Raw genomic sequence first — 16,411 nt, 5'->3', positions numbered from 1 at the left:
TATGAAAATTCTTACTATCAGGAAATTCTGCTATGCCCATTTATGCAAAATTATAATGTATTAAACATCAAACACAAAGATTTGCTTCACTACGATAAATGCTGTTTTTCTTTTTAAGTGTAAATGTGCCCATTGTTTTCATCACCAGTAAAAACTGGCAAAAACTGGCAAATATTCAATTTTCATAGGAATAACTATTAATTAATTTGATCTGGCTGTTTTGAATATCTGGATGAAGTGTTTATCTTCTGTTTTCAGGTCATCTGTCATGATAGACAGTTTACTATCATTCTGTAAATATATAGCCAGATGAACATCTGTTTCATCCCATAAACTTTGGTTTAGCTCAAGGTATGGCATTTTAAAGTAGATGGGAAGAATCTTACTAGCCAAAGCTAAAGGTTTGTCAAGATTAACATATGCTGCTCTCTCTCTCTGAATGTTGACACTGCCATTCTTAGAAAAGTTTATACAGTGCTTCCAATTTTGTTTGTAAGAATAAAGCTAATTTTATTAGAAAATCCTTTACTTATGAACACCATTGAGAAAGGGGGTTTAAACTTCCTTGATTTACCACTTTAAAAACACTTTTTAAAATAAATTAGATAAAGAATTGTATCAATAAGCCACTATTGAAAACATCCGAACTGATGCTATTTTACTCAGTCACTGACTGTAATGCATGACTGTAGCTTTCGGCCAGGAGAAGATGTCATCAGGTGGCATCCTACTTTCACGAGGTGTTTCGACCCTGAACCACAACACCCTCCAGTTGGCGGGTCGGCAGTGGTGGCCAGTCACTGCCCTCCTCCTCCTGGCCCCCAGCTCAACTCCTCCCTCCTACTCCAGAGCCAACCAGACGCTCTTTCTGTTGCCTCACCCAACCTACGGACAGCTGCCTTCCTCTCCCTTCCTGCTATACCCAAAGCAGTGAGTGTCTTCCACACAGACTGTGCCGGGAAACCCCTACACCTGACCTCAATCGGGAATAGCCAGGTCTGCCACCCTTTGGTCCTGCACTGCTCAACGAGGTCCTGATACTTTGTGGCTTTCCGCTCATGGGCCTCCTCACACCCGTCTTCCCATGAAACCATCAGTTCAATTAAGATTATCTTACTTGCCTCCTCAGACCATAAGAAAATATCTGGCCTCAGCAGTGTTTGCACAACCTGGGGGAAGACTAGTTTCTTTCCCAGGTCCACCCTCATCTTACAGGATTGTGCTGCTTGCAAGAGGCTATTTTTTTCTTCTTCTTGGGGGCCTCTCCAGCTCCATAGTGTGACAGCCTTGTCATGGCGCCACCTGTATCTACCTTGGCTAAGGGCTGTTTTGCATCCTGCCAGTATGTGCGCCATTGTTCCCCTCCCTCCGTATAGCCTACACGATGGGTCCTCCCTCATACCCCATCTGTGGAGATTTGTTGGTGATGGAAGGGTGTCGTACACTGAACAGAGCAGGAAGGAGATACTAAAGGGCTCCAGTCTCCAGATCTCAAGCCACGTGATCTTCTGCTTCGGCAGGTCCCACTTCATCCAGACACCTTGTACTCCAAGTTCGACGGCCATAGACCGTCTTTCTTCCTCCAGGTGTCAGACCTTGGCTTGAATCATGTCCCTCCTCTGCCTTGGGTCTGCTTTTCCCCACTGCTGGAAGTGGGTGGATCCAAATCCTTGCCTCCCTACACATGGGTTCCCGATGATGACCTCCAGCTTCAATGCACTTTCGGCTTGTGCCACTGATGTGTCAGCCACCCACTTGCGTCCTGATCTCGTATTGACACCTGCTCTTCTGACTTTTTCATCAGTGGAGCCTTGGTACATCATCACAAGCCGGCACTTTGCCACCTTGAACTTCTCCACCATTGATGATAGGGGCAGCTGTACCTGACCAGACCTGGGCCCATATTCATAAAGATTCTAAGAATTCTCTCAGAAAACTCTTAATTTAGCTTAAAAACTTTTACATAGGAGTTTTAGCTTAAGAGCGATTCGAGACAGATCTGAGGGCAACTCTGAGTAAGGAAAAGACAAAAACTTTCATCTAAGTGAGGAAGCGGGGTTGACCCCATTGCTATGTATGACATAATCTTTTGAAGACTGTGATTGGTTGGTTGTCCAAGAAGGAAAAAAAAGAGTGATTTTAAGTATAGGGTCTATTCTAATTCTCACTTTGAATTTACATGCATAATTTTTCCTATTTGACCGTTGTCTCTCTCTCTCTCTCTGTCTCACACACACACACACACATATATGTGTGTATATAAATATTTTTTTTATTTACCACGCTTTTAATTTCCTATAAGGTATTTGATTGGATTAGAATGATGAAAATTGTTCCACTCTTTCCAATTACAGTGATTGTTGTCCTATTTAAGTGGCGGTTTGAATGTTGGTTTTAATGTATCAAACATGGAATCAAAACCAAGAAGGGCGAGAAAGCCAAACTGGACAGAGGAACAGTGTTTACTGTTAGCCCAGTTAGTGGATGAACACAAGGCCATTCTTAAAGGAGAATTCGGGCCGGGTGTCACAGCAAGGGACAAGAAGCAGACATGGGAGCGTATAGCACAAACTATTAACGGTTCATTCCCCCTGCTTGTGCGCATCTATAAGCCTGCTATATTCATAAATGCAGTTTTTTGAGCCTACAAGGTGGGAATGTCCAGTGAAACAAAATGAACTGCGACACAATAAGATGTCCTGAAAGTGCTGTAATTGTTTGTGTGATCAATCTGCTTACAGAAGGTTGTGACAGACCAAAATCATCACTATTTCATTGTTGCATTTTCCCAGTTGCCAAATATCGTAATTTAGTGATTATTTTAATTTCTGGCGCTATGGCATTTATGCGCTGTGTCGGAGATGTTAGCACGTCTCTAATAAGATCAGTCACAAACATGATCCCTGCACGATCTAATCTATAGCGCCTTATTAACTCACTCTCATCGATTGTCTGCAACACATTTATTCTGCCTCTTCATCCTTCTGCCATTTTCTCCTCTGCTAAAGAAACTCTTAAGCCTCTTAAAAGTCCTCGTCTGTGCTCCTAACAAGTTTGACCTTAAGACCTCTTTTAAGGGTTAAGATGCTTTCTGAATTACTTTTTTCTTTACTAGGATTTTTTCTTTAATTTTAAGAGTAAACGCCCACATTTCTAAGAATTTTCTTAGAATTTTGTCACTAGGAGCTACTTTTTGCATTAAGATTCTTTATGAATACGGGCCCAGGCCTTGAACTTTCCTGGCAATCCTGACCCCTCGATCTTACTCAGCCATGCATCTGACTGTTTCTCTGTCCTGGAAACATTGCATCTGGCGGTCAGGGATGCGTTGTAACATTTCCCTAGGCACTTAATTGGGTTTTCCTCAGTTGATGGTATCGTCTCCCCCTGTACTCGCAGCTGGAACTTGCTGGTCACTTTCCCATTTCTAATCAACATACTTCTTGATTTCCTCGTTTTGAATCTTATCCGAGCCCATGTTACTCCATCTTCAAGGGCCTTCAAGATCCATCTTGCTTGCACATGGGTTGAAGTTGTTATGGTAAGGTCATCCATAAAAACTCTAATTGGAGGTTGGCGGATGCCAGACTCCATTGATGGCCCTCTGTATTCCTTTTCTGCAGCTGTTATGAGAAGGTTCATTCCCATGACAAACAGGATGGGGGAGATGGTGCAGCCTGTCACGATTCCCTTTTCCAGGTCCTGCCACTGAGTTGTAAAGTGGGCAGTTTTGAACCATAGTTTGAATCCTCCGAAGTAGCTGGTAATTATACCCCTGGTGAGGTAGGGGATATGGTAGTGTTCCATAGCTGTGTTAATGAGGCCATGTGGGATTGAACCGTATGTGTAAGCCAAGTCGAGCCAGACAACCGTTAAATTTCCTTTGCTCCCCTTGGCCTCACTGTTTAACTGATTGAGGATGCCTGTATGTTCCAAGCACCCGGAGAAACCTGGAATGCCACCCTTCTGGACTGATGTATCAACAAATTTATTCTTCACCATGCAGGTAGTCATCCTTTTTGCCAGGACAGAAAAGAATACCTTGCATTCGACACTTAGGAGAGAGATGGTTCGGAACTGACTGATGTCGGAAGAGTCCATTTCCTTGTGTACAAAACACCCCTCTGCTCTTTTCCAGGATGCTGGAATAATACCTTTTGTCCATATCCTTCGCAACAGTTTCCATAACCTGCGGAGGATCATCGGGCATCTCTTGTATACTTTATAAGGTATACCGTTTGGTCCTGGGGCAGATGCTGAACGGGCTTTCTGCACAATGTCCTGGACTTCTCTCCATGTTGGTTCACTGGTATCAAGCTCTTCCTCAGGAGTTTCAGCAGTTCTGCTGATCTTTTAATAGATTTTAAAATATTGCTTATTACTTATAAAGCCCTGAATGGTTTAGCACCTCAGTATTTGAATGAGCTCCTTTTACATTATACTCCTCTACGTCCGCTACGTTCTCAAAACTCAGGCAATTTGATAATACCTAGAATTTCAAAATCAACTGCGGGCGGCAGATCCTTTTCCTATTTGGCGCCTAAACTCTGGAGTAACCTACCTAACATTGTTCGGGAGGCAGACACACTCTTGCAGTTTAAATCTAGATTAAAGACCCATCTCTTTAACCTGGCATACACATAACATACTAATATGCTTTTAATATCCAAATCCGTTAAAGGATTTTTAGGCTGCATTAATTAGGTAAACTGGAACCGGAAACACTTCACATAACACCGTACTTTCTACATCATTAGAAGAATGGCATCTACGCTAATATTTGTCTGTTTCTGTCTTATTCCGAGGTCACCGTAGCCACCAGATCCAGTCTGTATCCAGATCAGAGGGTCACTGCAGTCGCCCGGATCCAGTACGTATCCAGACCAGATGGTGGATCAGCACCTAGAAAGGACCTCTACTGCCCTGAAAGACAGCGGAGACCAGGACAACTAGAGCCCCAGATACAGATCCCCTGTAAAGACCTTGTCTCAGAGGAGCACCAGGACAAGACCACAGGAAACAGATGATTCTTCTGCACAATCTGACTTTGCTGCAGCCTGGAATTGAACTACTGGTTTCGTCTGGTCAGAGGAGAACTGGCCCCCCAACTGAGCCTGGTTTCTCCCAAGGTTTTTTTTCTCCATTCTGTCACCGATGGAGTTTCGGTTCCTTGCCGCTGTCGCCTCTGGCTTGCTTAGTTGGGGTCACTTCATCTACAGCGATATCGTTGACTTGATTGCATATAAATGCACAGACACTATTTGAACTGAACAGAGATGACATAACTGAATTCAATGATGAACTGCCTTTAACTATCATTTTGCATTATTGAGACACTGTTTTCCAAATGAATGTTGTTCAGTGCTTTGACGCAATGTATTTTGTTTAAAGCACTATATAAATAAAGGTGATTGATTGATTGATCTTTGGGTGTGCACCACAGGCCTGATTCCTGATTCCAGTTTCAGAGACCTTTCTGGCCTTCTCAGTCTGCAGAGTTTCCCTCGAAGTCTACTAGTTAGCTCTTGTTTGCCCTTCCTTTCTTCAGCACTTGCTATTCTGAACTGCTCATTGAGGGTCTTGATCTCCCTCCTCAATTGCCAGATCTCTCTTGTCCTCCTGTTTACATGAGTTTTGCTGCTACCCCTTCTCTCTTCTGTGCCAAAGCGCTATCTGGCCATAGTGGTGATGATTTTTGTCAAACTGTCAATTTTCTTCTCGGCTGTTCCTGCTAAAGTTGCCTCAAGTACTCTGTCTAGGTCCACGTCTAGTTGTTTCCATGCAGGGTTGTTGTTTGCTTGGGCCCATCTCACTTTCTCTTTCATAAGTTGGGTGTCTGAGGTAGTGTTAGGAGAGTCCCTCCTGTGGCTTTGGGATGGAGCAGGTGCTGAGAGGTCTCCTGTGCTGTGGGGCGCTTCCTGACTGGAGTCCTCCTGCATCTCACTTAGTGTCTCCACTATGCGCTGCATTTGCTTCTTCCCTTCTCCACATTGGGTCTTGGATTGATGTATTTTAAGTCCCCTTGCATTTTCGCAAAGCTTCCCACAGTGGCACTTTACTTCCAACACTTCCCCTGTAAGTGTGATTTGGGTGAGCCGTCTCATTATCTGTGGGTTTTCCATAGCCATAACCGTTGTGTCCGTCCAATTGGGTCTCTCACCCCCCCCCCAACCCCCCCCCCCACCCCCTCGGGAGACCCTGGGGGTATTGCTCATCATTTCGTTTTGTAGCTTTAGTTGGTGCCCTCTTGCGAGTGCTGTGATTGAGGTTGCTAGACTCGCCCACCCACGCCAGTCTTTCCTGGAGGTCATCTGTCTTTCCAGCGTCACCAGTCTTCCTTGGTTTCCATCCAGCCTATCCTGGAAGTCACTAGTGTCCCAGGGGAAATACTATTGAAAACATCTGAACTGATGCTATCTTACTCAGTCACTGACTGTAATGCATGACTGTAGCTTTCGGCCAGGAGAAGATGTCATCAGGTGGCGTCCAACTTTCACGGGGTGTTTCGACCCTGAACCACAACACCCTCCATTTGGCGGGTCGGCAGTGGTGGCCAGTCACTGCCCTCCTGCTCCTGTCCCCCAGCTCAACTCCTCCCTCCTACTTCAGAGCCTGCACTGCTCAATGAGGTCCTGAGACTTTGTGGCTTTCCGCTCATTGGCCTCCTCACACCAGTCTTCCCACGGGACCGTCAGTTAAATTTAATGAATTTAATGCTACTTTTTCCAAACTAGGTGGTTTAAGTTTCTTATTAATCAGTAACTATAGTTAACATCATGAAAATCCCTATCAAATGATCTATCTTTTCATAGTAAAATGTTATTAGCTTGGCCCCTCATTTTTAAACACAATTTTACACATCACTCATATCTAATATGTAATAGTAAGAATCTACTGCATAAACACAAATCTCTCTATGTTTTTTGTTAAAATTGTATTATTTTTATGTCTCAACTTTTCAATCAAAATGGTTCAGTCTGTAATTACTAATTATTATGTTTTAGTCTAAAAGAGTTTGCAATTGTTGCTAATGCAGTGCCACATGGAGTTCTCATGCTTTTTAGAAGTCTTGTTTTTTTCCAATCGCCATTCACTCAGTGGATCTTTGTTAAACATTTGTAGGTAAACAGTGCCTTTCGTCATCTAAATTTTTGTTTCAGATGGAATCTATTTCTGTGCCTATTTCTGAAAATGTAATTTCTTATTGGAATGGTTTTGTAAGTGATATTCCCTGGAAAAAAGTTTGGTCATTTGCTCCTATAAAATCTAACTAAATCTACTAACAAAATGAGAGAAATTATATTTAAGTTGATTAAGATTAAACCCTGAAACCTTATTTATTCTGGAATTGCTCTTACACAACATCATTTTGGTGTGACATTCTTGTTCTAATGTTATATGAATGCTCATTTTTGTTTTTCATCTACAGGTATATGAAAAAGTGATCCTATTTTCCTGTTAATGAATCATGTCCATTTTTGAATCATATTCGTAAATGTACATTTTCTAAATGCAAACCTCTTTTTTTAGATTCAAAATTTAAATAAAAATGTATTTTGAATCTTTAAAACTTAAAAGCAATAAAAACAATGGCTTTGCTAAAGGACTTTGCACTTCCTCTGGACTGAAAGTCTGGATGAACCTGGACTGTTGTTGTATTGTAATGATTTAACAATGATGACAATTGTTATTGCAATTGTTATCCCATAATTTATCATTTATCATTTATCCCATAATGGATATAAACAATACTGTGCCTGAAGAAGTAAGACATAAACAAAGGAATTACCATCCATATCACAACGTTACTGCTTCATTGGACTATAAGTGCTCTATGGGATGTCATTCAGTGGACCCTCACCTTTCTAACTAATCCGGGATTTACAGCTGTGGATGCATTTATAACTTGTTATTAAGATGAATCTGGTATGTACTGCATTTTGTTTATGCATGTTTTGAATAGTACTGCTTACACAGGTTTGGCAAATACATTCCTTATAAGCTTTCCATTAAAAATGATTTATAGTTTGTAAAGATTAATTTAGTGGCATTTCATTTAATCTATTTTTAAACATTGACACATGCAAACAAAGAGTGTTCAGTGTGTTGGTGTCCAGGTGCGGGATAACAGGTTAAGTAAAGCCTCCTCTCCTCATCTTTTGATACCTCAGGAGTTGGATGCCACCATCACCTCCTTGGGCAAAATGGTGTCTACTGATTCTTCCTCCTCAGGGGCCTTGAACAGACAGATAGAGCATAGGGCTTGATATTTTTGATAAAAGTTTTCAAACCCAGGAACCGCTGCAGAGCCTTACGAGAGTCAGGAACTGGCCACTCGGCAACAGCCCTTACTTTACAGTGTTCCACTCAGATCTCTCCAGCAGAAATTATGAACCCCAAGACCGGAAGTGACTGGGCATGGAAGACACTCTTCTCCGCCTTGACATAAAACTGGTTCTCCAGCAGTTGTTGTAGCACCTGGCGAACATGCTGTGTACCTTTGCAGACGGTCTCTCAAAATGTCATGAACCAGGGCCTTGAAGACAGCTGGGGCATTGGTCAGACCAAACAGAAGGACATGGTACTCAAAGTGTCCCATGGGTGTGTTGAAAGCTGTCTTCCATCCATCCCCTTTCACATATGCGAACTAGGTGACAGGCATTCCAGAGGTCAAGCTCAGTGAAAACCTTGGCACCCTGCAAAAGCTCAAACGCAGACAACATAAGAGGCAAGGGGTACCTGTTCTTTATAGTGATGTCATTCAGGCCTCAATAATCTATACAGGGATGCAGGGAGCCATCCTTTTTGCCTGAGACCATAAGACTGAAAGAAAGGGTAGCATAGGAAACAATAGTGATTAAAGTGCCATTCAATGGGAATGGGAACGGGCAGGAATAGGTTCAGGAAGAAGAATGGTAGGAATCCCCCACTGGGTGGCTAGACAGCTGTCCATAAAGTTGCCCATGGCGCCTGAATCAATCAAAACTGAATTGAAATAATTAGGAGAGTATGGGGGGGGGGGGGGTGCAATAAAGTGCTAGCACTCACCAGGATCTCCCCTTTACTGGTGAGTCTTGGCTTTTAAAGGACAGCCTACTGTGAAGTGTGCCCTAGGCCGTTTCTCGCCCTAGAATTCTACCAATCCAATGACGACTTTTGACACTTCTGAAGTGTTTCCACTTATGTATCCCAGTTGCATCAGAGATTAGCCATTGGCCTGAGGGGGAGATTTCAGAGGCTTATACTAACAAGGAAGTGACTTAAACTGTTATTTGTCAACTGGCTATTAGAGTCTGGCTGCAAAAGGGAGTCAATCCCATAGACTCCCCATGTTAAAGTGACAAACTTTACAGCAGAAAAAAACATGTTATACAGCCTGGTTTCAAAAATGTATGTATATATATATATACACACACGACAGGGTTTAGTGCAAAAGTGAAGCCCCGGAGGGTGTATTTATTGACAGGTGCTTGAAACTGTGACGGTGCCAGTAGTGTCCAGTGCTCGTCCTCTGTGCCACGTGATCCTGTTTGCCAGCCGGCTGAGTGCAATGGGACTTGGTGTCCAGTGCTCGGGGAGCGGGCTGGTCAATCCGCAGCTTTCTGGAGGGACAAGAGACACAACATTAGTTTCTGTCCTCTGGATATCCTCTCTCCCTCTGTCACCCTCAGACGCAGCTTTTATGGTCCTCTTCTCATCCGCTTCAGCTGGGAATGATCAGCCCGCTGTGATTGCATGCAGCTGAATCTCCCTCGTTGCCAGGGCGATGCTGATAGGTGCCCGGGACACGGCACACACTACCCATCCCCCACCCCCCTAAGCGTCGTCCTGGTTCCTCAGGCAAGGGGGGAGGTGGGGGCTGGGGGAGGAAGAGTACCTGACAGACCTGCGAAAGCTGTCCACAGGCGGGAGAGTCCATCCGCATTTGCGTTGGCGGTTCCAGCTCTATGTCGCACATCAAAGTGGAAGTCCTGGAGCACCAGGAACCACCTCGTCACCCTGGCATTCGTGTCCTTAGCCAGGGTGAATTTCCGTCCCAGTAGGTAGTATTTCAGCTCCAGGAATGTCCACTTGACGGCCATCGCCTCCTTCTCCACTGCCGCGTACCGTTGTTCTGTTGTGGACAGCTTTCGGCTGATGTATACCACCGGGTGTTCCTCACCGTCTTGTACTTGGGATAGTACGGCTCCAGTGTCGGATGCGTCCGTTTGCAATAAGAAGGGATAGTTAAAGTTGGGAGCACGCAACACTGGCTCAGACGTGAATGCCACTTTTATCCTACTGAACGCTTCTTCTTCCTTGGTTTCCCCACTTCACCTTCTCCGGCTGTCCCTTCTTAGTGAGGTCTGTCAGGGCTGTCGCTAGGGAGGAGAAGTTAGGTATAAAACACCTGTAGTACCCAGCTAACCCCAAAAAGGCCTGTACCTGTTTCTTGGTGGAGGGCCTCGGGGCCGAGAGAATGGCTGCCACTTTTCCCTGTTGCGGACGGATCAGGCCCCGGCCCACCTGGAAACCGAGGTATTTTGCTTCAGGTAGGGCGAGGTGGCATTTCTTGGGGTTGGCTGGTGAGCCCTGCCCGCCTCAGCTCGAGAAGCACCCTCCGGAGCCGCTCCAGATGGTCCTCCCAGGTCTCCGAGTGGATGACGACATCATCGATGTAGGCTGTGGCGTAAGCTTGATGGCGTCTCAGCACGATGTCCATCATCTGCTGGAAGGTAGCCGGAGCCCCATGCAGCCCAAAGGGGAGAACCCGGTACTGCCAGTGGCCAGTGGGGGTGGAGAAGGCGGTCTTCGGTTTGGCGGTCTCCGTTAACGGTACTTGCCAATAACCCTTGGTGAGATCGAGCGTGGATATGAACCGGGCTCTCCCCAGCCACTCCAGCAGCTCATCGACACAGGGCATCGGGTATCCATCGAACTCGGAGACCTCGTTTAGGTGGCGAAAGTCGTTACAGAACCGGAGGGTGCCATCCGGTTTTGGGACCATGACTATGGGACTGGACCAGGGACTGCGGGAGGGCTCGATGATCTCTAGCTTCAGCATCTCTCGTACCTCCCCTTCGACTGCGCGTCGCCGGGCCTCCGGGATTCGGTAGGGCCGCTGTCGTACAATGGTCCCTGGCGGTGTGCGTACGTCATGCTGCAGTAGGCGGGTCTGCCAGGGATGTGGGGAGAACACATCAGAGAACTGACCGACCAGATGTTGGAGCTCCGTCTTCTGGGCGGCTGACAGGTGGGGGCTGACGTCAACAACCACGGGTGAGGAGGCGGTTAGAGTCCTCGTCCCCTCCCAGCGCTTCAGGAGATTGATGTGGTACAGTTGGCTTTCCTTCCGGCGCCCCGGCTGGCGTACTCTATAAGTCACGGGCCCCACTTTCTCCGCAGGTGTTCCCGAACGCGGGGCATGACGCGGTCGGTCCTTTCCCTCATCTCCCTCAAGTGCTCCCGATCGTGGTCCGATGGGCGGTCGGCTGCTGCTCCCAGGCCTCTTTGGTGACATCGAGCAGGCCACGGGGCTGCCACCCAAACAGAAGCTCGAATGGTGTGAATCCTGTGGAGGCCTGGGGGACTTCCCTGATGCCGAAGAGCACGTACGGCAGCATCTGCTTTAATGTTTGGTTAAACCTTTCGACCAACCCATTGTCTGAGGGTGGTACGCGGTGGTCCAAAGCTGCTTTACCTTCAGGAGGTGGCAGAGGTCAGCCATCGTCCGGGACATGAAGGGGGTGCCCTGGTTGGTTAGTATATCCCGGGGTATGCCGACCCGGCTGAACAGCAGGAAGAGCTCCTGGGCGATGGCCTTGGATGTGGCTTTGCGCAGTGGAATGGCTTCGGAGTACCGGGTCACATAATCCACGATGACTAATATGTGTTCGTGTCCCCGGGCGGACTTTGGCAGCGGCCCTACGATGTCCATTCCTATCCGCTCAAAGGGCACCTCAATGATGGGCAGCGGGATTAGCAGAGCTGGGGGAGGAGTTTGTGGCGATGTCCGTTGGCAGTCCGGACAAGCCTGACAAAACCGCTTGCTCTCCACATCCATGCCGGGCCAATGGAACCTGTCTCGGATTCCTTGAGTGGTGTTCTGCGCCCCTAGGTGGCCCGCCATAGGATGGGAATGGGTGAGCTCGACGATTGTCTGTGTCTTCGTGCGTGGGACTACCAACAGCTTTACCTCCTCCCCTCTTCGCTGCGCGACACAGTACAGCAGGCCATTCTGGACCATGAAGTGTGGGGTTGGGTGTGGTGGCGGTTGGACCTCTGTGGTGGCGCTGGGGCTGGCAACCGACTGTTATACTCCCAGGCTCAGAACAATTGGGCTGCGGCGATGGGAGACAAACCCACGCGTGCCAGAATTTCCTTCCGTAGTTCATCATAGGATTCCTTTTGGGTGCTGGCATGGAAAAGTAGGCCTGCTGGGGTTCCCCGGTTAGCAACGGTGCCAGTATCGAGGGACTGCCCGGTTTCGATCTGCTAAATAGTGAGGCGTGGCCAACTTCAATCACAGGTAATCAGGCAAATACAAAGCGCTAGGTTTCACCGCAGCAGTGGTCACGGCAGCCCTCATGTGAAGACAGACGAGTGTGAAGACAATCGACTCTGCGCGACTCCACTGAGCAAGGACACCGACTGGGCACTTGAGTATTGCTCCCCCCCCCTTTCTTTACTTTTTGTATAATTGTTCTCAAATATTTCTTACACTTGCAGTCACTATGTGCTTTCAGATCTCTACTATCACTACTAACACTCGGAGAGCACGCTATGTACGTCACAGGAAGGCCTTTCTGACAAACCTATGGCCTGTCACCTCATTTGAACTCAAGCTAGTGTCTACTACAGCGACTCACGAATCAGGCAACCAACTGGACCTCATCTACATGCGCTGTTGCTCTGTGGACAACTCTTCAGTTGCTCCACTGCACACCTCAGACCACTTCCTAATTACTGCAAACCTAGCACTTACTCCTGAAGTGCCTCACACTCCAACGCAGGTCACCTTTCGACGAAACCTCTCTCCATCTCGCCTATCTTCTGTGGTTTCATCCTCGCTTCCTGCCCTCTCTCAGTTTTCTGCTCTTAGTAGCAGCGCTACGGACACTCTTTGCTCCACTTTAACATCTTGCTTGGACAACTCTTGCCCACTGTTGTCTAGACCAGCACGCACCGCCCCATCTGCCCCCTGGCTGTCTGAGGTTCTCCATGAACATCGCTCTAAACTTAGGGCTGCAGAGAGGAAATGGCAGAAATCAAGAAACTCTGCAGACCTCAGTGTGTGTCAGTCTCTCCTCTCTTCCTTCTCTGCAAATGTCTTTACGGCTAAAACATCCTACTACCACAACAAAATTAACAGCTGTTGTGACGCTCGGACACTCTTCAAGACTTTCTCTTCTCTTCTTAATCCGCCACCACCACCACCTCCTCCATCGACTCTTACAGTGGACGACTTTGCAGTTTTCTTCACAAATAAGACAAGATCTATCAGTGACCAATTCTCCACACCGCAGACTGAGGACAACTTCACAATGACCGACGCACACTCTTTCTCCTCCTTCTCCCCACTCTCAGAGATGGACATCTCCAAACTTCTCCTGTCCAATCATCCTACTACTTTTCCACTTGATCCGATCACCACTCACCTCCTTCAAGTGATCTCTTCTTCAGTCATACCTTCGCTTACTCACGTTATCAACTCCTCTCTTCACTCTGGAACATTTCCCTCAGCATTCAAGCAGGCTCGGGTAAGACCACTGCTCAAGAAACCATCTCTAAATCCAGCACTTCTTGAAAACTACAGACCGGTATCCCTTCTTCCATTCATTGCAAAGACACTTGAGCGAGCTGTGTTCAACCAGCTTTCTATGTTCCTTGTACAGAACAACCTCCTGGACAGCAACCAATCTGGCTTCAAAAGTGGCCACTCAACTGAGACTGCTCTGCTCTCGGTTACTGAAGCCCTGCGACTGGCAAGAGCAGCTTCAAAATCCTCGGTACTCATCTTACTGGACCTTTTGACACTGTTAATCACCAGATTCTCCTGTCCACCCTCAGAAAGATGGGCATCTCTGGAACAGCACTCCTGTGGGTTAAGTCCTACCTCTCTGACAGATCCTTTAGTGTGTCTTGGAGGGGTGATGTTTCAAAGTCACACCACCTTGCTACTGGGGTTCCTCAAGGCTCAGTACTTGGACCACTTCTCTTCTCCATCTACACGACATCATTAGGATCTGTCATTCAGAAGCATGGCTTTTCTTATCATTGCTACGCTGATGACACCCAACTCTACTTCTCATTCGAACCAGATGACCCGACGGTAGATGCTCGCATTTCAGCCTGTCTGAGTGACATCTCTAGCTGGATGAATGACCATCACCTTCAGCTTAACCTTACGAAGACAGAACTCCTGGTGATTCCAGCTAACCCATTGCTTCATCACAACTTCTCTATACAGCTGGGCTCATCAACCATTACTCCTTTGAGGACAGCCAGAAACCTAGGAGTTGTGATGGATCATCAGTTAAGCTTCACAGACCACATTGCTACAACTACCCGGTCCTGCAGGTTTGCCTTATACAACATTAGGAAGATTTAGAGCCTTCCTGTCAGAGCAAGCAACCCAACTTCTTGTCCAAGCTCTTGTTCTCTCCAGACTGGACTATTGTAATGCTCTCCTGGCGGGCCTTCCTGCATGTACTGTCAAGCCTCTGCAATTGATCCAGAATGCAGCAGCGAGGGTTGTCTTCAATGAGCCAAAAAAAGCTCACGTTACTCCTTTCCTCATCAGGTTACACTGGCTACCAGTAGCTGCTTGCATCAAATTCAAGGTACTGATGCTAGCCTACAAGACGACCAGTGGCACGGCACCAACTTACCTAAACTCATTGGTTAAATCTTATGTGTCCTCCAGAAGTTTGCACTCTGAAAGTGAACGACTCTTTGTTGTTCCATCCCAAAGAAGTTCAAAACCACTCTCACGGACCTTTTCCTGGACTGTACCCAGCTGGTGGAATGACCTCCCAATCTCAATTCATACAGCAGGCTCCGGCCCCCTGGCGAATGGCACCGACTCCTCCGCTCCCTCACGGACGTCAGCCGCCCCTCCACATCACGGGCGGCCGGCAGCGAGCTCGTCCATCCCCAGCAACTCACTCCAGGCCACAGCCTCGAGCATCCATGGCAGCACACTTCGTCGCCAGCTCGATGGCACCGCAGATTCACCAAGGTGGCGAGGGACCATGAGCAGCGCGTCCCTCCTTCTCCCAGGCTTTGGCACCACTGTAATAATAAAACCTTCATATTCATCGGGAAGAAGGAGGCGGGAACTTATTTTTATTTTTTTTAATTTTTATTATTACTTGAATTTATTTTTATAACTCATCTGTTTAAATTGTTATTAAGCCTTAAAATTCTGCATAATTAAGGGCATGGCCACTTGAGTGATAGGTGGATTGCCGCTGCTGATATTTCCTTCGAGCTAGGTGGACGTGGTTTCAGCAACCAGCTCCTGCCTCCTTGCTCATTTTCGATGATCCGGGAGTGACGTGTGGTGACTTGCTGCCCAAATGGCAACGGTTGACTTTCGCCCACTTTGAGCTTCAAAAACGCTCCTCGGAAGCATAGGGTGATGTCACGGACACTATGTCCATGTTTTGATAAAGTCTATGCTGGAGACCCGTCATCCATCTTTTTTTTTTTCAATTTTATGGTTGCCTCTTTCAAGGTGTTGTTGAAAGTAAAATTTCTCTCCTTGTTTACAACACTGTTTCACTGTTTTTAATATAAAAGTCTTTACTTAACGGCTGACTCACTCATAAAAACAGTCTCTTGTCGCCATTGTGGCAAGTAAGTTTAGTTTCCCTCACTAAATCTCATCGTCACCCCATCCCTTGATCACCGCCCTTCACCAGGCTCCTGACAGGAGTGGGTGCATGAGAGAGGAGGTGCGCTGAAATACCCAGGGCTGGCGGCATGTGATGAGGCACACTTGACACAAATGGAGCCTCATCACTGCCACTGTTTAAATGCTGAGTGCTCCTATCCTTGGGAGACCAGTCTCTTCCCTGTGCATGCACGCATGCATGGGAAGGAGACATGTTGCACTGCGTGAGGCAAATGATGGTCACACCAGATACTGACTGGATTTCAGATCCCTCAATACAGTAAAACTGCCCATTTTAGAGTGGCCTTTTATTATGGAGGCAAATCAGTAGCTTAACTAGATAGGTTGAAAATCTGAATGTGAGAACAGCCAGATCTGAGAGGTTGTAAGTGCCGACTTGACATTGTGCAGTGAAACTGAAGTGCGAAAGTAAATATGTTGTAAACATTTGTGTCTGTCATTTTCTTTGTGTGAATATAATTTTACACATTTGTGACTATTAATCTACAGCTCCCAATTCAAAACACGGTTATT

The 16,411-nt window shown here is 46.7% G+C and overlaps 1 protein-coding gene across 1 annotated transcript; it reads right to left on the bottom strand.

Annotated features, from left to right (window-relative positions):
* Positions 1-681: 681 nt before the first annotated feature.
* On the bottom strand, positions 682-6,128 carry LOC127948941 (uncharacterized). Its single transcript, XM_052545811.1, has 5 exons — positions 5,814-6,128; positions 3,219-4,350; positions 1,996-2,011; positions 1,596-1,893; positions 682-1,526 (listed from the first exon to the last, which is right to left on the bottom strand). The coding sequence occupies exons 1-5, from the start codon at positions 6,126-6,128 to the stop codon at positions 798-800; spliced, it is 2,490 nt and encodes an 829-aa protein (XP_052401771.1). The 3' UTR covers positions 682-797.
* Positions 6,129-16,411: the final 10,283 nt, after the last annotated feature.

Source organism: Carassius gibelio, chromosome B1 (genome assembly GCF_023724105.1).
Source record: "Carassius gibelio isolate Cgi1373 ecotype wild population from Czech Republic chromosome B1, carGib1.2-hapl.c, whole genome shotgun sequence".
In the NCBI taxonomy this organism is placed as follows: Eukaryota; Metazoa; Chordata; class Actinopteri; order Cypriniformes; family Cyprinidae; genus Carassius; species Carassius gibelio.
This window is presented reverse-complemented; position numbering and strand designations above follow the sequence as displayed.